Source organism: Ambystoma mexicanum, chromosome 10 (genome assembly GCF_040938575.1).
Source record: "Ambystoma mexicanum isolate Mex_15411 chromosome 10, UKY_AmexF1_1, whole genome shotgun sequence".
In the NCBI taxonomy this organism is placed as follows: Eukaryota; Metazoa; Chordata; class Amphibia; order Caudata; family Ambystomatidae; genus Ambystoma; species Ambystoma mexicanum.
In genome coordinates, this window is record NC_090932.1 from 159839306 (window position 1) to 159861455 (window position 22150).

The 22150-nt window shown below is 50.2% G+C and overlaps 1 protein-coding gene across 1 annotated transcript in view; it reads left to right on the plus strand.

The window, feature by feature from the left end:
• The window catches only part of LOC138492838 (zinc metalloproteinase-disintegrin-like batroxstatin-1), a 1052270-nt gene extending 1048730 nt beyond the window's left edge, over positions 1–3540 (plus strand). The window contains exons 8-9 of the mRNA XM_069620180.1: positions 2946–3141; positions 3491–3540. Coding sequence (XP_069476281.1) covers positions 2946–3141; positions 3491–3540 — 246 coding nt within the window. The remainder of the gene's footprint in view (positions 1–2945; positions 3142–3490) is intronic.
• Positions 3541–22150: the final 18610 nt, after the last annotated feature.

Sequence of the window (22150 nt, forward strand, 5' to 3'; positions counted from 1 at the left end):
CCAGCGGTTAAAACCCTACATACGACTATTTCCCAGGCCTTCAAAGAAGCAGCAGAACATTTACTCCAAGCCAAGAACAGACAAAAGAAATTTGCTGATCAACATCGTAGTAAAGCCCCCGGCTATTCTATTGAATCCATAATAAATCCAGTGGCAGTTAAATTAGCCCTACCACCCACTATGCAGATTCATCCTGTGTTTCATATATCACTCCTGAAACCGGTACAACCAGGTACTCGGGTTACAACACCACCTAAACCAGTATTAGTTGATGGAGAACCGGAGTTTGAAGTAAAGGATATTCTAGACTCAAAATACACCAGATCCAAACTATACTACTTAGTTGATTGGAAGGGATACGGCCCTCAAGACAAATCATGGGAACCTAGTGAATACATCCATGCACCTTGCTTAATTAAAAAGTTCCATCAGAATTACCCAGCCAAACCAGGACCAGGCAGAAGTGCCACCATGAGAGGGGCCTTGGGTGGGGGGGGGTGCTGTCATGACCCTTGCCCCTGGCCCTCACTGGCAAGTCAACCTTCCAGTTAGGGCCAGATCAAAGGCCTTAAAACCTCATCCAAGACTCTCTTGGAGTCAGTCCTGGCGCCTTTGGCGCCAGGCTCATAACCATCATGAAGAACAACATTAGAATGGGACTATTTACTTGGGACAATTTAACTTGGGGGTGGGGGTTCAGCCAACATGGAGGCACACACATAGCTCAGTTACAAGGAACTGAGCTATGCGGTCCAGTCTTTTGGGTGTGACAGGCCTCAGACTACTTTACCTGGACTACTTTGGGTGTGGCAGGCCTGGGACTATTTTACCTGGACTACTTTACCTGAGACTATTTAAACCGCACCCAAACAGCAGAACATGCTTTGCGTTATTCTGCTGTGGGCAGCGTAACGCTCACCGTGTCCAGTTCTTTGATGCCAGCTTACTTGAAACCAAGGACCTGCAGAGAGAGAAGGAACACTACGAAACTTACCTGGAACAGTATCCTGTCTTCAATCCATCACCGACTTCAGTTCCACTCACCTGAAGGTACGAACTCCATCATCCGGCACTGCATGCATCCTGGAATACCATAACCTGGAAAGAGGAGAAAGAAAGACAGCATCAGTAAGTGTTTACTCACGTTTCCTCCCAAATGAAGAAAGCCACACAATTCTTACCTGGGTAGCCATCTCCTGGTCAGTATCATTGCTGGAACATTACGGCGCTCGGCAAGGAACATTGAAACCTGCAAGGAGAGAAAAGACACAGGTTAGCAATACAAAAGGTGAAACAGCGCCGCGCGCATTACTCACCGGACAGCATCGCGCACACCGCGCTTTCGCCTACCGGCCCATGCTCATCTTCAAACTGCATGACAACACCAAAATACCTTTCCATACCTAAAAGGAAAGAAGCAAGACATTATTATTTGAACTAAGAGGAACATAAGAACTGCACATATAAAGACTGTAAAGCAGCAAACCTACAGAGTCGCAGCAGGCCTGGATTCCCAGGGGGGCTTGCACCAGTGAAGTAACTTGGTCGCTGCTCGCCCCCCACATCTACGTCCCCTGCCACAAGGAGCAGGACGGAGAATCCACCTTTTACAATATTAAGGTGAGGGGAGGGCCCAAGGGGTTGGAAGGAGTTGAGACCATGGTAGGTGGGAAAACATAAAGACAATCTGGTATTGAAACCAGCTCTCCTATATTGCAGACACATCTTTAACCAGAGGCCTTACCAAGGGACCGGGAGAAGGTTCGAGAGTGCAAATCATCCAGCCAGGTCTGGGTGGCATCCCAGTGGATACCAGGTGAGCGTAACACATGTCTTCTGTCGCCTATACAGGAAGATTTAGGAGACTGGGATTTGGTTGAACATTGTGTGATTAATTTGGAGTTGGGATTTGCGTTCTATTGATGGGTTTCCTACAAATGTTAGTCCGATTGCTCTCTAGTTTTTTAAGTCTGGCAATCTAGTACTTTATGGATTCATCTAGTACTTAGGTTTATTGTTGCTTAGCATCTTCTATTCCCCATCTTACCCCCTTTTTTCTTCTTTTTCAGTGGGCTGGGAGGTACCTAGTGTTAAAATATATGCAGGTGTGTGTGTTTTTTAGGGAAAATGCAAATGCCATCTGAAACGTAATGGTGGTCTAAAACTGTGGGTGGTTGTGTGAGGCTTATCTTTTGTAGGTTGTCTGGTCCATTTGTTTCCACGTTCAGTAAAATATTGTGGGAAAAAGTGCAGCAGGGTGATCTTTTGTCTTATACTGGTTTATAGCTAGCTTATCAAGTGGGACAAGGTGCTGTAAAACAAAAAAAAGAAGAGGACGCTATGCAAATAATTGTTCTTATGTAGTTGAAGCTTTTTTGGCAGTTAGAATATTGAACAAAAACATGGTCAATAAGGTCCCTTCAGCTCAAGGAAAAGGAATACATTATGGGCCAAAATAAAAAAAAAATCACAAAACACATTCATTATAGTAAATTTGCCTTAATGCATACCCTCATTACGGCCCCTACTAAAACAAGACCCTGTGTTAAAGACCTGCCATGACTGAAGAGTACCTTGCTCCTTGAGTTTTAAGTGAAAGTGCCACTACACGAAACACCTATTGAAGCAGTACAAAGTACGGTGCAAGTAGGAGAGAGTCTGTATTGCATTGCGTGAGGGCATACTGATAGTATTTTGGGGCTCTTTTGACTAAGTCAAACCAAAGTGTGGCATATGTGAACATTGCTCTTACATAGAGGTAAGCGATGATACTCTTTGCATTGGTGGAATAATGGGAAATGGTGGTCGAGACAGAAGCCTAAGGCAGTAAAATATTTTCCAAAAGTAGAATTCGGAACATATTTTTGAGTTTGTAATATAGAAGGTATGAGTAAACCATTCTTCATTATAATTTAAGTCTGCATGCTATGCTTTTTGTCCCACAGATTAAAGAAGGCGGCATATTGTGCCGACCAGGTAAAGATGAATGTGACCTGCCAGATATGTGTGATGGCAAAAATGCCAACTGCCCAAGTGACCGGTTCAGAATTAATGGTTTTCCCTGCGGGAATGGTCAAGGATATTGTTTTATGGGGATATGCCCCACGTTGCAGAGACAGTGCTCAAACCTCTTCGATGGAAGTAAGTATCACATCAAAGTATCACATCATATTACTGTTCAAATGCAGTCACATTTCCCATGAAAAACATTCAGTTACTTACTAATGACATGTATGACATGTTTATCATCCCTTTAAAATTATAAATTGGGTTTCAAGTATATCGCAATGGAATGCCATTTGTGAGGAGATATTCCAAATTTCTTTCAGTAACACAAAGTGAAGAGGGTTTTGTGCAAATAATGTGCTCTGAAAAAACAGACGCAAGTGGTGTCAGTGTTTAAAACCGAGCTGACTTCTTGCTCAGGGAGGGAAAAATGTAATCACTGCCATCCATATTGTGTATACATGTATGTTACTTCTGTGCACAGTCCAAAAACATGCCAGCAACTCACAGGAGAAATTAGCACATCTCAGATAAAGGTTACATGCTACTTCATGAGAAACCGTGTTGCAGCTTCCTCCTGTTATCTTTCTTTAAGAGCCCATTGGTATTAGACGAATGGTCTGATATTATGTATATATCTATTGGCTCCTCTGACTACCAGTCCTAAAAGAAAAGTTTCAGGGGAAAATATAATATTAATCAGGAAAGCTTGTTAAACCCTAAAATTGCCTTGCAACACTGGGGTTTTATTTCAATTCATAACACCCCATGTTAGAACTCATTGGTATTTCCAATGTTAAATAATACCTTGTAGTCCTCACACTGTACACATCAGAGGCTAGATAAAACTAAAGATAAGCAACATAGTGTCAAATGAAGATATTTTGGTATGATTACAACCCAAGTTACGTCCATGACTATTGCAACAGCCTCTTTCTAAATCTTCCTGCCTCTTCTATTCGACCTTTACAACTTATCCAGAACAGGACTGCAAGACTTGTCCTTAGCCTCAAGCCCAGGGATCGTATCTCTCCAGCTCTGAAATCTCAGCAATGTCTCCCCGTAGCTGCAAGAATCGAGTACAAGACCCTCTGCATCATCCACAAGCCTTTCTGGTGCTTGGGACCGCTCTACCTCCAGCTTCCAAAACATCTTCATTCTGGAGCTCTCCTCTCATCCACCTCCAACTCTCTGAGGGTCAGACACTTCTCCAAGCAGAGAGTTGGGGGCAGATCTATCTCCTCGGCTGGGTCCTCCCTCTGGAACAGCCTCCATGCCTCTCTCAAACTTGAGCAGAACCACCTCTGGTTACAGAAGCAACTCAAGACCTTCCTTTTCGCTTCCACTTTCTCTCTTCCTCTCCCCTGCTGATGCACCTGCTGCTACATGCACTGGTCACCTGGTCACCCTCTGAACTCGTGCCCAGGCTCCTGCATGTCCAGTTGCCCTTTCACTGCCTCCGGCTTCCCCAGCACTCAAGGGTCTATATCTGCAACCCTACAGTCCCTTCTCTCTGCACTTATGAGCCACCTGCTGACTGCACTTATGAGTTAATTGCACTTCCCCTTTCCTGTCCCCCCTGGCACTCCTCCCCTTACCTCTTCCCCGCACTTTCACAATCTGAATTACACAAGGCTTAGTAAGATCGTTATTTTGTCCTCCCTTTGTTTCCTCCCCCCTAGTATTGTCGCGCTTAGAAACACTTGTGTACATAAAAACCAGATCATATCGTATCATTTCATATCATGTTAAGCTTTTACTGAAATGAATATAATGCATTTTCCTTAATTAATTTGCTCTAATGATAACATTTCTATTAGTTGGTAAACCAGTTCTTCTGAATTGATACCAGTTGTCTTTAGCCAATCCCAAAAGGCCTTTAATGATCCCAATTATCAGTTTTACACCTTACCAGCATTCGAGGGGGAGGACCTCCAAAGAGTGGTCAGCAAGTGGGACTAGGTAAGAGAACAGAATTTCAGACGCAGACTTTTTTTCTTGGGATGGCAGGGCATGAACAGAGCTGAGATAGCTTGTGAACCATGGCACTGGAAGGAATATTCCCAGATTTTTGTAAAGATGTGTTTATTTGTGATATGGGTCATATACCTTGATATGTGATAAGGCGATATCTTTCATAAACAACCATAAACCAGTATATAATTCCAATTTCCAAGTAAAAACTGTATATCCATGACAAAATATAAAAAGCTTAATTATTTGCATAATATTCATACATTTGTACTAATTACCACTCATTCAATAAAACACATGATACAATATCACAAGAGTTTTGTATCCTCTAAATAGGGTTAAATACTCTTTTGCAAAAGTTAAGGCTTTTTGTTATCAAAATGTTTTCCCATTGTATCAGCCTAAATCAAAAGGTTTCTTCATTAATTGCCTCAATATGATGAACAAAGCCTGAGAAATATAGTCTAAGCCGATGAGTAGAGGGACATTCTAAACACAAATGCTTCAAAGTCTACATAACCCCTTGATAAACATCATGTCTCAGAATGCCGCTAAGAATGCAGGCGTCTTTCATGTGTATCCAATTGGTTACAATGGACTTTAATAAAATATTCCCTTTTGTTAGGGCCAGGAAATTGTTAAATAAAATAATTGGGTAGTGCAGGTCTTGTGTATGATCTTAATATAATGTTCCATCATAATTAGCCTACTCAAAGCAATCTGGCTTTGACACCAATCATAAATTCACATTTTCCATTATGCAAAAAGTTACTTGTCTATACTCTTTGCCAATTATTGGGAAGTACATAAAACCATGGGAAGTACCTTAATGAAGATTACCTCTGCTATAGCACACGGTGTCTTCATTCTATTAAAGACACAGAGGCGAGCATTATGCTTAAAGTTCCTTTAATTCGACTCTTCCAGCTGATTTAAATCTTTCCTTTTCATCAACTTTCCAACATTCATTTTTTTTAAACTGAAGAGATATTCCAAAAAAAACTTCCCATCCCATGAGCCTTTGTGCTCCAGGTAGTCCCATGTCTATGTCCAGTTTCTATGCCTCATGAGCCATCTCTTGCCCAGGTCCTTTCCTCTACCTTGATGCCTTGCAACTGACATCCGGTAACTTAGAAAAATACTCCAAATAGAAACCAAAACGCCACCTCCAGATGCGCTGCGTTGACCTTCCTCGACTAGCGTCTCTCACACGACCAACAACGGTGAGCCTGACTGCAATGGCCTCCTGTTCTGTTCGCCAAAGTCCTCAGCCAGTTTTCTGGTCATCCCCTGTCAGAGAAGACATGTGTTAGGGCGGGTCATATGACGCAATTCATCATACACAGACAATTGGAATTATCATACACATTACTTAATTATGCCACGCGTTGTTGGGTGGGATAGTGCTCGCCTCTGTGTCTTTAATATAATCAAGACTCCCTGCGCTACAGCAGGCGTAATCTTCATTCTATGTCAAGACCAGAGGCAACCATTATGCTAGTTCAAATCCGTCCACCACCGCAGCTGCTACACTCACAATTGGCTCAGAATGAAACATCTTGAAAGTGACATCGCTGGACCAATCCGCTGCCTTCAGGATATCTTGGAGACTTGCCTCAACTCCAAAGGCTTTAGAGGCCATAGTACTCCTGACTGAATGTGCTCCGAAATGCATCATGTCTATGCCTGCTATGCTCATGATCTCTCGCACCCATTGGGCTATAGTTGCTGCTACTACTGCTTTAAATGGTTTTCTGAGCATAATGAGTAACTGGGAAACCCCTACCGGTCTCACATCTGTAGTTCTCACTTCATACTCCTTGATAGTTATAATGTGATATGATATGGCATTTATAGCGCGCCTATGCACAAGTGTTTCAAGGCGCGACGAGGCAAGGGAGGGGAAAACAGTGGAAGACAGACAACGATCCTACTAAGCCAGGTGTCATTCAGATCGTGCAAGTGCGAGGGTAGGGTGAAAGGGAAGAGTGCCAGGGGAAGGGAAAGGGGAAAGTGCAGTACATGGGAAAGAAGAATAAATACGATAAATAAATAAGCCTGATGGTGGCAAGTGCAAGGTAAGACCAGACATAAGTGCTGGTAAGGGGACTGAAGGGATACAGAACCAGTCCCCAAGTGCAGGGGGTTGCCAGGGAGGCAGGGCAGGTGAGCAAAAGGTGGGACCTGGCCCCAAGTTCAGAAAGGGTGGCCAGGTAACCAGTGCAGAATCGGCAGGGAATTTCAGCAGGGGAGAGAGGCAGAGAAAGCAGAAGCTAAGAGGAAGGTTTTGAAGTGTTTCTGGAACCGGAGATGGTTCTCCTCAAGTTTCAGGGAGGCAGGAAGGCTGTTCCAGAGGGAGGCCCCAGCTGAGGAGAGAGATCGACCACCAACTCACTGCTTGGAGAAGAGGCTAACCCTGAGGGAATTGGAGGCAGATGAGCAAAGAGCCCGAGAAGGAAGGTATTTAGGAGGAGAGAGTTGAAGGTAATGCGGTCCCAGGCCCTAGAAGGCCTTGTGGATAATGCAGAGGGTTTTGAATTGATCCTTGCAGCCACTGGGAGCCAGTGCAGAGATTTCAGTCCTGGAGAGATACGATCCCTGGGCTTGAGGGCAAGGACAAGTCTCGCAGTCCTGTTTTGGATAAGTTTTATAGGGCAGAGAGTAGAGGCAGGCACTTTTAGATAGAGGCTGTTGCAATAGTCCAGCTTAGAGAGAACCAGGGCTCTGGAGACGGTGAGCTTCTGTGGGAAGGAGAGGAGAGGAAGAATACCTCTGAGGAGGTGCAGCTGGTAGTGTGACTTCTTAGAGACGTTGGAGATTTGAGGAGATAAGGAGAGTGTGGAGTCGCAGATGACCCCTAGGTTTTTAGCCTTGCAGGTGGGAGCAGGAAGAGGGCCAAGGGAGGCCGGCCAGAGAGCGGAGGGGAAGGAGGGAGAGGGGGTGCCGATGAGTAGAATCTCGGTCTTACTGGCATTAAGGCAGAGTCCGTTGGCGGCACACCACTCCTGGATAGCAGACAGTCCGAGATAAGGGAAGGAGAGGAGGAGGCCAAGGGTAGCCTGAAAATGAGCTGGATATCATCCGCATAGCACTGAAAATTGGGGCAGAGAGCTGCAATGCGGTGGGCAAGGAGTGCCAGGTATTGGTTGAACAGCCAAGGAGAGAGGTTAGAACCCTGGGGGATGCCACAGGTAGAGAAAAAGATATCAGAGAGGAAGGACCCAAGTTGGACCTGGGATGGTCGGTCGGAGAGGAAAGAAGTCAACCACGCCAGAGCCTGTCCAGTGATACCCAGCTTATCACGGAGATGGTTGAGCAGGATGGCATGGTTGACAGTGTCGAAGGCAGAAGAGAGATCAAGCAAGATAAGGATGCACGGGGTGTTGGAGTCAAGGTTGGAGAGAAGGTCTCCACATAGTTTAGGCTGGTCAGGAAATAGGGGTATGATATCGTCGAAGAGTGACACTTAGTCCTTCTCGCAATGGAGAAAGACACCCCTTCTGGACAGAAAGCTTTGCTGTCTATCTCAAGTGCCTTCAAATCCGATACCCTTCTACATGACACCAAGCACAATAACATTACTAGCTTCCCCCAAAGTTGCTGGTCTGATAAATCTGTTACGCATGCAGTTCATAAATAGCCGCAAGACTGTCACCTTCCCATAGATGCGCGTATCTAGGTATAGGTGGCACACTCACTCTAATTCCCCGTACCAATCTCACTACCGCTGGGTGCTCCCACATGGGGGTTCTATCCAACAAATCATGCTCGGCTTTAACCGCTGACCTGTAAAGTCCTACGGTCCGAAAAGCTTTGTCTTCTCTGGCTAGAGATGCTAGGAAATTCTGCACTTAAACTAGAGGGGCTGAAACACGATTGAGACTGTGCCGGCTGCACCATAGGCACCAACTCCCGGAAGCTGCTTTATATCTTTGGAGCGTAGAGGGGGCCCAGGATTTCTTTATTAAAGTCTGCCACTGCTCCCAAAAAGTCTGGCATGCACCATCTGCTCCCTATACCCTGAACGCTAGCGCAGGTAGTTGCCCTGTCCTTGTCAGAGGGTGGAAATTCCCTGCCGGATCCGAACGGAGTTCCTCCCTGAGAGGAAGCATTCCCGGGAAATCCGATAAATGTTCCATCAGAACTGGAAACCAAGCTTTCGACTTCCAGTTGGTGGCTATAAAGACCACATCCACACTCACCCAACTGATCTTCGCTAGCAGTCTCGCTAACATCATGAACGGGGGAAACGGGTAGTGTACTGAGTTCAACCAAGCTTGAAGAAAAGCGTCTGCTCCTTGCGCTTCCGGGTCCAGCCTCCAGCTGAAAAACTGTGGTAGTTGTTTGTTCAACCTGGAATTGAATAGGTCGGTGTCTAGGGGACCCCAGATGTTCCCAATCTGCTTGAACACCTCTCTCTGGAGCATCCAGTCACTGGAGCCGTGCCAGTAGCGGGAGTTCCAATCCAATACTACATTCTGAACTTTTTGGAGATACTCTGCTATCACTGAGATCTTCTGGTCGAGGCATTAATGCCAGATGTCCTTGGTCGATTCCACCAGCATCTGAGATCGTGTACCTCGTAGGTGGTTGATGTATCGGACTGCCGAGATGTTGTCCATCCTGAGCGGGATGCAACGCTTAGCCTTTGGTAAAAGCTTTTATTGCAAAAGAGCCTGCAAGCAATTCCAAGCAATTGATGTGGAGGGACAGTTCCTCTTGGGACCATCTGCCGCCTGTCTCCAGGTGGCTGCACCTTGCTCCCCAACCTGCTCTGCTGGCGTCGGACTCTATGACGAGTTCCGGGACGTCTCTGAAGATCGCCCGGCCGTTCCAGGCTTCCATGTTTTGAAGCCACCATTGCAGCTCCATTTTCCCTTCCTGTTCCAATGGTACTAACTGATGGTACCCCAGACCCACCTGCAGGTGTTGAATCTTTAGCCTATGAGGGGCCTTGTAATGCATGGGGCCCGGGAAAATGGCCTGAATGGAAGCTGCTAGGAGTCTGATAATCCTTGCGATCGCAAGGATGTTGTCAGGCTCCAACCTTCAAGCGCAGGAGTGGCACGAACCAACCACCCCCTCCGCGGTCCGAGTGCCTGCAAGTCACAGCTTACACAGGCCTCAGAGACCCCGGCGGGGAAAGAGGGTTAGGGAATCGATGGTTGGACAGGAACTGGTTTTCAGGATAACCGGGACAAGGTTTAGGAGAGGGAAGGTGGACAGGACTGGGGGTGGTAGGGTAAATACAAACTAACAATTAAACATGAATACCAAACCTGCATATACATTACATGCCCACATTACAATTACAGACGGTCATCAATGAGGCAGTTAGAGCAAAAGGACTTATCTCTGTTTTTGAGTGCTGGCCTCCTGCCTGCGCACTCTCAGGTCCGGTCTCCGGAGCAGATAAATGCTGCAAAAAGTTTTGAGTTACTACCTTGTGAGTGTTTCCTCACACACACAACAGATGCATCAGTGGGTAAACGACATTCCTTCATGCACCCCCCACATTCTAACTCATATGCCCCCCTGAGTGGGTTTCACCCTGATATGCGGTTAGGCCGCACGTGGCCCCGCAGTTCTCGCTAATCCACGTGTAATATGCACACGTAGATTAGAATAAACGTGCCGCTAGCCGCACGTAGCGCAGTGCGACTTCTGTACCAGCCACGCCGCTGTGCTCCCAGTTGCGGTTCCCTTAGCTAATGCACATGGCTAATTATGCATGCAAATATCATGCACTGCTCGTGGGGTCGCTGCGCTTCGGTGCGAGTCTTGCGCGGGTCTTAGCTTTGAAGTTATGCAGGACTTATCTTTGCCGAACAAGGGGACTGATGAGTCTGGGCGGTGCCCCCTTGCGTGTGCCCCGCTTCGCGTAAGAGATTCCTGACTGTTCGCCCCTGAACGCGACTTTGCTGCTCAAGCGCACCTCCCCTGCGCTTGCTGTACTTATCTCAGGCGTGTGAGGGGCCCGGGTGATGGCTGGCTGGGGCGTGGCCCCTCGCGTGTGTCCCCTTCCTCGGAGCTGCGATAAACACGTCCTCTTCATTCGGGAGTTCAAGCACAAGCCCCGTGCTAACGTGCGCGCGCGCATGCGCGGATGTGCTCCACCCGACGTGGGCAGGGTTTTGTAGTTTCTGGCCCGGGGCCTGCTGGGAGTTGGAGTTCGTAGGTCTTTGTTCCTGCAAAGAGGGCACAGAAGCCTTCGATAAGGCAATATCCGCTTGCGCTGGAGTTTTTTGTGTTTGTCCATGTGTTGACCACGTCCACAACTCACTCCAGGCTCCCCTTTACATAATCCCAAGGCCTGCACCTTGACAGATGTGAAGGCCTTGGCCGACGCTGCTCTCAAGTTTTTCTTTATTGCTCTCATTTTGGGTGCTGGCAGCTCTAAAGTTGCCTTTGTAGTTTCCACTACGAAACCTAGGAATTCTGGGCGTCACTTCGGGATCAGTTCTGATTTCGCCGGTTTATCTGAAAACCTAGGGAGGAGAGAAGTTTGGATGCCCACTTCATCTGGCTGACTAGTATCTCTTTGTCCTCAGCTAACATGAGAATATAGTCTTGGTAAATGATCATGAAGACCCCTCGCTATCTCATGGCTGCTGCCAATGGTCTCATTACGTTCATGAACGCCCAGGCTGCCGAAGCCCACCTGAACGGTACGCACTTGAGCTGCCATACTTGGTCATACCAGAAGAATCTGAGGAATCTGCAATGTCTCTTGGTGATTGGTATCCACAGATAGGCATCCTTTAGATCTAACCTCACAACCCAGTCCCATTTCCATAGAATATTGCAGAGGAGGTGTACCCCCTCCATCTTGAAGGGCCTTTAAACCAGCCATCCCTTGCGTTCCTTCAGGTTTATCACTGGTCTCACTTTCTCTTTTCTTTGCACCAGAAACATATTGCTTATAAAGGCCTTTGCCGTTGTGCTGATGCATTCTATTATGCTCTTGCTTGCTAGCTGCCTCAACTCCCTTTCCAGGAGTTTGCACTCCTTGCGCTCTTGCGCAAAACGCTTTGGTCTGGCTCGCTGCACAGGCAGTGCAACAAATTCCACCTGAAACTCTGCCACTGTCGATTCATCCATGAATCGCTTTGAAGCATTCGCTAATTTTCTAAGTACAACCGCGCCCTGGCGGGGGTGCAGTCATATTTTCGAAAACATAATGTCGAAAGACAATAATGTGGAAAAAAAAATATCGAAAAAAAAAGTTGAATTCTTTTTTTTTAAATTATATATTTATTATGGGGTCCGGGAATAAAAGGGTAAAATAAAAAAAATAGAAAAAAGCAGGGTTGGGGGGGAACCCCCCATTTCGAAAAAAAAAACCCATTGAAAAAGAAATTCGAACCGTTCTGGCCCCCACAAGAGGGCATATTATTACCTCTCTCACCTGGTTGTGCTCATTGCTGGTGGTAATAGCCTCGTCCTCTGTACCCGCTGTTCCCGCGCCCACGTGCTTAAAAAAATGAGTCCTGTTGACGGGACTCCCCAATAGTGGGATCTAGGATTCTGAGGTCTTCTTTATGAGTGGTACCGACCGAACGCACAACCTCTACTGTGTCTGGTCCCTGCAAACCTCTTGATGGGATAATCTTCTTCATAGATGTTTTCGCCTTCTGGAGAGCCGTGTACAATCCTACAAACATTCCCATTTCCTTTGCGAAAGTGTCACCGAATAGAAATCCTTGGGTGGCCTTGCCGGCCTCATGGGAGGCTAGATCACCTAGCTTTGAATCGATCTTTTTTTTTTAAAACTTTGGTTTTATTGCCATTTTGCAAAAATAGAAACAGAAAATCGGGCCTAACTAAAGCCCCCATTCCCCCCTACATAACCCCCCCTCCCTTCCCACCTCCGAGACCGATCCAAACTTAACAACAGTAAAGAGGCCAAACTTTCACATCTTTTCCTGGGTTTTTGAAGCGCCGCAACATGTGACCCATTCAATTACTGGCTTGAAGCCGATATCACCCCAGGTCGAGGGGATCCCTCATTTGGGTGTTGTCCTTCATACCGGTAGTCACGCCCTGACCCTCCGGGGGCACGATTTCGGAGCTAGTGGACATCCCATCCCCATGTCTGCTGGACCCCATACCATTCCGCAAGGTATGAGCATGAGTCCTTGTTCACCAAGGCAGTCAGTTTGTCCATCAGGAACATGTTAAGTTTTTTAGTCCAGTCTTCTTTGGAAGGTGTTTCCGGGCTCTTCCACCTCTGGGCTAGGGCCACTCTGCCTGCTCTCAACATAGTTTCCCACATCCTTGGGTACCGATGTATTTCCGCTTCCTCCGGGCGGAGGCCCAGCAACATGGTCAGCGGGTTGAGGGGCAGAGGGTCTCCCGTGACCTCCGCTATCCAATCTCTCACCGATTCCCAATAGGTCTGTACCTTCGGGCATAGCCACCACATGTGCCCTCTATTTCCTCTCTGACCACAGCCCCTCGGGCATTCGGGTGATACCCCAGAGAACATTTTCGAGAGTTTAGCCGGGTCCCTGTGCCACCCCTGCAGGATTTTAAAGTTGTGCTCCATGTCCGAGGTGAAAAGATTGCCATGAAACGATAGAGCCCAGGCGTCCTCTGATATCTCCTCCCCCGCCAGATCGTTCCAAAAAACACGGAAACCTTGCCTAGCCTGGAGGTCATGGGTGTTCAGGATAGTGTACAAACTGGAGACCGCCCCCTTTCTAGAGGTTGCTGAGTCGAGGAATTTCTCGAAGGGAGTTAGTTGTCTCCGCAGGTTAGGGCCCCAAGCAGGGTCGTTGAGGATGCCCTTGAGACAGAGGTATTCGAAAATGGATAGGGTCCCACCTCCCAGTCCCTCCCGGAGGTCCTCATATCTCAACAATTCTCCTTCCCTGAACAGCTGGCCCGCCCATTCCAGTCCCGCATCAGACCAACTCTGGGAATGTCTAAACCCTCTGCTGCCCACTTTCAGGGGGGGGCCCCACAAGGAGGACATGGGGGACGGCCACGAGGAAAGGTGTGCTGTCCGGGGACATTCCCTCCAAATGTCCCAGAGGACACCCAGGGTCGGGTGGGACAGTACTTGTTTCGGGATAGACTTGCGAGGGGCCCACAGGAGGTCGCAGACTTTTAGGGGGTGGACGTCCATGTCCTCTAGGTATGACTAATATGTCCGCAAGCTTTCCTTCATGTGTTCTAGGAGGGCCCTCAGTTGTGCTGCATGGTAATACAATTGAAAATCTGGGAACCCAAAACCCCCCTCCTCTCTCGGGAGCGTCAAGGTGGCCCTGCCTGTCCGCGGGGTTTTCCGCTGCCATATGAAGTCCCTGACCCCCTTGTGTAGGTCTATAAATGTTTGAGCGGGTACCCGGGTAGGGAGGGCTGTGAAGAGGTATAAGAGCCGAGGCAGTATGTTCATTTTGACTGCCGTCATCCGGCCGTAACAAGAGAGGATCATTCCTCCCCATCTCCTCATGTCAGAGGCGATCTCGGTTAACATGGGCTCATAGTTGGAAGACCCCAGTTTGTTTAAATCCCTAGTGAGGAGAACCCCCAGGTACTTTATGGTGTTCTTACCCACCGCTATCCCATAGAACCTAGTCAGGGGGTCCAGTACCGGGTCCGCCATGCGCATCGGGAGGAGGACAGATTTGGTGGTGTTTATTTTCAGGCCCGAGAACCTCCCGAAGGAGCTAACCAGGGACAAGAGGGGAGGGATAGAAGCGCCCGGGTCCACTAGGTATGCTAGGATATCGTCCGCAAACAGGGACAGCTTGAATTCCACCTCTACCCTTCTAATACCCCTGATGTCTGGGTGGGACCTAATCGCTATGGCCAAAGCCTCCATCGTGAGGATATACAGAAGGGGGGAAAGAGGGCAGCCCTGTCTAAACCCTCGGGTAAGAGGGAAGGATTCCGACAGTACCCCGTTCACCTGGACCCTAGCAGTGGGGGATCTATAGAGGGCGGCAACCCAGCTCAGGATGTGCGTCCCAAAGCCCATTCGTTGGAGGAGGAGTGTCATGTATCTCCATTCTACTCTGTCGAACGCTTTCTCCGAGTCCAGGGACAGGATGCATGCCTCGAGATTTGAGTTTTGGGCGAAGTGAATCAAGTCTATCGTTTTGCGGATATTATCCGATCCCTGTCTGCTCCTAATGAAACCCACCTGGTCCCTGTGGACTAGCTTCTGCATTATCCCCTCCATCCGCCTACCCACCACCTTGGCCAGGATTTTGACATCGATGTTAAGCAATGATATGGGTCGGTAGGATGAGCACTCCCTCGGGTCTTTACCTTCCTTGGGAAGGACCACTATAATGGCTCCCATCATGGAGTCGGGGAGAGTACCCCCTTCCAATACTGAATTGAAAACTTTTGCCAAGTATGGCGACAGGGTGGATCGGAACCTCTTATAGAAATACACCGAGAAGCCATCTTCCCCCGGAGAAGTCCCCACCCTCATTCCACTGATCGCCTTCTCCACCTCCTCCTCGATCACCCGGCCCTCCAGCCCCTCTGCCTGGTCCCGTGAGAGGGAGGGTATCTGTATGGAGTCGAGGAACTCCTCGATATGGGCATCGCCGCCGTCATATTCGGAGGCATATAGTGTCTCATAGTATTTACGGAAGGCTTCGCTCATGTGGGGGATGCCATAGCCCAATGTACCCTCGGTGTCCCTCACTCCCTTTACCATTCTGCTCCTCTGGACCTCCCTCTATTTCCAGGCCAGGATCCTATCCGCTCTGTCCCCCTTCTCATAGTATTTCTGTTTGACCATTTGGAGGTTTTTCTCCATTTTATGGATGAGTAGGTCTTTCAATTGGAACCTTTAGTCCTCCAGGGAGGCCACGCGGTCTCGCTCTAGGGTCTGGGCCGAGGAGCCCCTCGGTTGGAGGTGCGCTATTTTCCCCTTCAGTATCCTCTCCTGGGTCTCCCTTTCCCTCTTCTGTCGGGAACCAATTTTTATGAGCGCCCCTCTTAGTGTCGCCTTGAAGGCGTGCCAGAGAGTGTGTGTGCCCACCTCCCCATTGTCGTTGAGCTCGAAGAACTCTGTGATGGCTTCCAGAATAGTCTGGGCATGGACCTCGTCTCCCAATATGGCGTTGCTACATCTCCAGCATCCCCTCCTTTCTTTGCACCAGTCCCCTGCCAGTGTGGCCCTGACCAAGTCGTGGTCCGACCATGGGACGGGGTCTATTCTGTAACCCGCTATGTGTGGTCGGAGTACCTCGTCCGCAAGGATATAATCTATTCTGGAGAAGGCTTTATGGGTGGAGAAGTAGTATGAGAAAGCAGGGGTCCGGGGGGTGGGTAACGTGTCCACCAAGTTCAGGTCGTTGTTCACCCTTTGGAAGCTGCGTGACGTGGTGTCACCTGCTGGTCTGGGATTTGGTGCACTCACCCGCTGTCTATCTCTGGATGGGTCAAGGACCATATTGAAGTCGCCTCCCACCACCAATGGGCCTTGGACGAAGGTTTTCAGCTTTTCCCCCACTCCCTCCCAGAATTGGGCCTGGCCTTCATTCGGGGCATATACGACCGCCAGGGTAATGGGCGATCCCTGTAGGGAGCCTCGTACGAAGAGGTAGCGGCCTTCGGGGTCCCTTAGGATGGAGTCTTTCTCGAAGCCCGTCCCCATAGCGATCAAAATTGCAACCCCTCTTTTCTTTCCCTTGTGGGATGCATAAAATGTCTCCTCAATTCCGCCACCCTGCAGCCTGGGCTCCCTCCCCCTCGCCCAGTGAGTTTCCTGTACGAAGAGTAAGTCCAGCTTAGCCCTCTTAAACTCCCTACTGATTAGGGATCATTTCATGGGGGTGTTCAAGCCCCGCACATTCAGGATTCCCACCCCTGGTCATTGTCGCCTTTCCCCTTGGTCACAGGTGTCACATAGACGCTCCCTCCCTGCTTACTGTGCTTTCTTGTTTGGACCTCTTTGAAATAATTCCCCAACATTCCCCCCCACGCATTCCCCGCCCTCAAACCCCCAACTCGTAAACAAACCCCCACCCCCCTCCCCGGCGTCCAGCCATGTAGTTCTTCCGCTTTCTACCATGAGCCCCCCCTTCCCCCATCTCGTCGCTCCCCTGACCCTCTCAGTTTGGAAACTTTCCCAGGCCTTGGTTGATGCATCTCTCAGTACCCAGCATTGTGAACCCCCCTAAGTCCCCTTATACTTGCAGTTCAAGGGGGAGCAGCAAACCGGGTATCTCCAATGTCTTCCTGTTATCTAGACCCAATGATCTCCTGGGGGTCGCTGGTGTCACCCCTCCGAGTCGGCCCGGTCTTCCTCCCTTGATGTTGGTGGCGTGTTCAATTTCTTGAACTTCCTCGCGCCGGTTTTTCTCCTCCTGGGGTTGGGCTGCCCAGGGGTGCTCCCCCTGAGCGCCTCTGGGCCCACTGGTTCCCTCCGGGGGGCGGGCTCACCCACGTAGTCTTGGATAGCGCTCTTGATGTCTTCTTCAGTCACCAGCGTTGTGCGTTGGCCTGAATATTCAAAGGACAGGGAGAAGGGATATCCCCATCTGTACCGGACACCCTTCTCTTTCAGTTGTTGAGTCAGAGGGCGGCACATCCTCCGTTTGGCTAGGGTGTAGGTTGAGAGATCTTGAAAAATGGCGATCTGTGCGCCGTTGTAGGTTATCTCCCCCGCTTTCGTCGCAGCCTCCTGAACCTTGGCTTTCTCCGTGTAATAGTGGAAGCGAGCCAGGACCGTTCTGGGGCCCCCCGCTCTTCCCCCAGCCCTGTGCACCCGGTCAAAAGTGAGTTCTGTTGTCATTTCTTCGGCAAACAGGAGGGTGATGATGTCTCTCACCTCTCGGGTCAGCTCTCTCTCCGTCTCGCCTTCCGTCTCCGGGATCCCAAACAATCTTAGGTTGTTACGCCTTTCCCTGTTTTCATAGTCGTCCATAATCCTGGCCCTCTCTTCGTCCCTCTTCTCCAAGGCAGCCAGCCGCGTGCCAAATTGGATTTCCTGAGATGTAGAGGATGATTGATAGTTTTCCACTTGTAGGACTCTGTCCTCAATTTTGTCTACCCTCTGGTCCAGTTTCTCAAACTTCTGGGCGATGTCGGATCTCATTTCTCTGATCTCCTGAAGGATAGAGGCGAAGCCCTTTTCCATCGTCATTGCGGGTTGGCCTGCGGATTCTGTGTGGGCCATGGCTCCAGAGACAGCGGGGGCCTCGGTCGTGTTTGCTGTTTCTTGGAAGCGAAACGATTGTAGGGCCTTCTTCCAGCTCATGGGGTGTCGTTAATCCCTTGCCGCGAGCCCCGCCGCAGTCCTGGGGGCACCAGGGGGGGGTGCCGCCCCACCCCGGGATCAGTCCGTGGTGCGTCGCACCAGTGGGGTTTGTAGTTAATGGGTTATCCCCCACCAGGGTGGCGGGGGCAGCCCGCCAGGCGGGCACTCGCCCCGCCAACTGAGGACGGGGGCCTCTCACCTAGGTCGCGGGCAGTCTGTGAGTTCAGGGTGGACCGGGGGTGCGATGGTACGGAGGGCGCCAGAGGTGAGCACCAGTCTCCTGGGTGGTGTGATCATGGGATCTCCCTTCGGGGTTAGGGTGCCTACTGTTGACCCGCTGCTTGGTGGGTCTCGGCTCTGCGGGCCTCTGAGGTTATGCTGCACTGGTCAGGGGTCGAGTCGTTGTGGGTCTCCGTGGTGTGGGTTCTGGTCCTGATTGAAGTTGGGGCAGCCCCCCAGTTGGGCCCGGTGAGCGGGGGGAGGCCTCCGGGCGGGCACACGCCCCACTGGGTCTTGGTGGGGGCCACTGTAACGCTCACCTGATTCCCGCAGAGGCGCCGGTCTTGACTGGGTGAATGCCGTATCTTCAAAGGTGATGTGTAACACACGGTTGGCTCTTTGGGCTGGACCTCTATGCACTGTGTGTCTGACTCGAAGAGTAAGATGTCTGCAGATAGAAAATATGGGATTAATGAACTGGGGTTATTGGGTGCCTCTCTCCTCTTCCCTTTCTCTTCTCCTGTAGAACCCCAAAGGTTAACGCCCTCACCTTAGGTAAGTGAACGCTGAGCTCTCCATCTGCCTCGGGGCAGGGTGCCGTAACCAGTTTCTTCACTGGATAAGGGTGCAGGCCTCTTGACCTCAGAGGACTGCTGTCCGTCGTTAACTGCACGAACAGTAAGTTCTGGGCACTTCAAATGTCTTAAAAGTCTTTTGTAATGATATCTCTTGTTTTGCAGGGTTCCGGCGATGGCGGATGGCGGGCTGATGAGAGTTGAGGATCGAACCCACGTGAGGAATAGAAGCGCCTGGAAGCACATAAGTAAGCGCTTGTAGCCTGCTTCACGATGCGCACTAACTGTCCCTTTTATCTTGCAGGTACAAGTTCGGAGCTTTAGAGAAGCTGAAGGGTCCTGGAATACCCACTGGATTCGGCGTGGGAAGGAGTAATGGCACGTGAGTAATAAAGTTGCCCAATGTCTTTAAACGCACCTTCTTTTGTCTTTCAGATACGGGATGCAGCGCCGAAGGCCTCCGGAGCGTGCGAAGAGCTGATAAGCTTTTGTCTTTCAGATGCCGGAATGCAGTGCGAAGACCTCCGGAGCATGCGAAGAGTAGGTAAGCCTTTGTCTTTCAGATGCCGGAATGCAGCGCGAGGCGTTGGTGACAGCCGATGGACCAGGTAAGAGATGCGCTGCCACTGAAGACCGTAGTGCTAACCTGTTCTTTCTTTGTCTTTACAGGTGCTGCTGAAGACTGGATTCCAGGATGGTAAGCCTTTGTTCCCTTAGGCCCAGGATCAGAAGCAGAAGACACGATGAGCGTTCTGCTGCAGAGAATGCAGAATAACGCAAAGCAAGATTCATCCATCGGGTGTGGTTTAAATAGCCTCCTGTAGTGCTTAGGTATCTACTTCCACAGCCTCGCCTAGGTGAGAAAAGAGTTCCTGCTTTCCAGAAGAGTTCCAGTGTTCTGAACCTAGGGAGTGGCTCCTGCCCCACCCAACAGGAAAAGTAGTCCCAAACAGAAGAGGATCAGGGGCTCAACTGGCAGGTGTAACGCTCACCTGATTCTCGCAGAGGCGCCGGTCTTGACTGGGCGACTACCGTATCTTCAAAGGTGATGTGTAGCACCCGGGTGGCTCTTTGGGCTGGACCTCCTTGCACTGTATGCCTGACGTGTAGAGTAAGATGTCTGCAGATAGAAAATATGGGGTTAATGAACTGGGGTTATTGGGGTGTCCCTATCTCTTTCCTCTTCTCCTCTCCTGTAGACCCCCAAAGGTTAACGCTCTCACCTTAGGTAAGTGAATGCCGAGCTCTCCATCTGCCTCGGGGCAGGGTGCTGTAACCAGTTTCTTCACTGGATAGGTAGCGCAGGCCTCTTGACTTCAGAGGACTGCTGTCCGTCGTTTACTGCACGAACGGTAAGTTTCGAGTCATTCAAATGTCTTTAAAGTCTTTAGTAATGATGTCTCTTGTTTTGCAGGGTTCCGGCGATGGCGGATGACGGGCTGAAGTGAGTTGAAGATGGAGCCCGTGTGATGAATAGAAGCACCTGGAAGCACGTAAGTAAGCGCTTGTTGCCTGCTTCACTATGCGCTCTAACTGTCTTTTTATTTTGCAGGTACGAGTTCGGAGCGGCTGCAGGGTGCCGGAATACCCACTGGATTAGATGTGGAAAGGAGTAATGGCACGTGAGTATTAAAGTTCCCCAATGTCTTTAAACGCACCTTGTTTTGTCTTTCAGATGCCGGAATGCAGTGTGAAGACCTCCGGAGTGCACGAAGAGTAGGTAAGCCTTTGCCTTTCAGATGCCGGAATGCTAACCTGTTCTTTCTTGTCTTTATAGGTGTTGCTGAAGACTGGATTCAGGATGGTAAGCCTTTGCCTTTCAGATTCCGGAATGCTAACCTGTTCTTTCTTGTCTTTATAGGTGTTGCTGAAGACTGGATTCAGGATGGTAAGCCTTTTTCCTTAGGCCCAGGACCGGATGCAGAAGACACGATGAGCGTTCTGCTGCAGAGGTTGCAGAATAACGCAAAGCAAGATTCATCCACCGGGTGTGGTTTAAATAGCCTCCTGTAGTGCTTAGGTGTCTCCTTCCACAGCCACGCCTAAGTAAGAAAAGAGTTCCTGGTAAGAAAAGAGTTCCTGCCTTCCAGAAGAGTTCCAGTGTTCTGAATCTAGGGAGTGGCTCCAGCCCCACCCAACAGGAAAAGTAGTCCCAAACAGAAGAGGATCAGGGGCTCAACTGGCAGGTAAGTAAGCGCTGCAGGTAAGTCCACCCAAGCATTATGAGCCCGGCGCTTCCAGCGCTGGGACTGGGCATCTTTATGAGCCTGGTGCCACTGGCGCCAGGACAGGGTCCAAAAGGTCCCAATTGGGACTGGCTGGCACTCGGAACCGGGGTTATGGGTCTGCTTCCAAGGGAGTCGGGCAAGTCCTGATCTTTTGGAAGCAGAGATCATGACAGCCACGCACCCAGGTCAACCTCCTTGGTTGGTTAGGTCCTGGCAGAATGCTAGCGGGCACACGCCCCACGGGTTGGCTCGGGGGCCTCCATTTGCAGTGAGAAGAGATGGGTGAGACCCCACTCTCCCTCCTATTCCTCCGCCCAGCTGCGCGGTATGTCCAGAGTTGGGTGGTCCATGTAGGTGTGTTCCGCTATCCCGGGGTCGTTCCAATGCGTGTTGCTCAGGTGGGGCAGGCAGGATCAGGCTGTGACTCCCAATGGGGATGGGGTAGGCCCCCCAGGCGGGCACACGCCCCACCGACCGCCGGCGGGGGCCTCTCACCTGGGCCGTTGAGTTGCTGTCGACCCCCGGGGGGTCTTCCGCTGTGCAGCTGGGCTTGGCCCTGTCTTGTCCTCGGGGCACTGTGCGGAATCGAGATGTGGTCCTGGTCGGACCCGTGTACTTCCTGTGAGCTTCAGGGATAGGCGTGTGCGCTGGGTAGGCCTGCGCTGTGTCGATGTCCTTCACCCCCGCGGCGGGAGAGCTGTTCCGCCTCTCGTCCGAGGCGCTGCGGCATCCCAAGGCCCCCCTCCTGGGCCCCCGTGTGGCGGGACCCGGGGCCGGGTTGGGGGGGAAGGCAGATTCTTTTATTTGCGGTTGGGTGGGGGGGGCGTCCCCGGACCCCCCTCCGGGGAGCGTCTCTCCCCCTGCACTCGCCTCTCACCCCCGGAACCGGGGAGGGGCACGGGTCGTCCTCACTGCCTCCT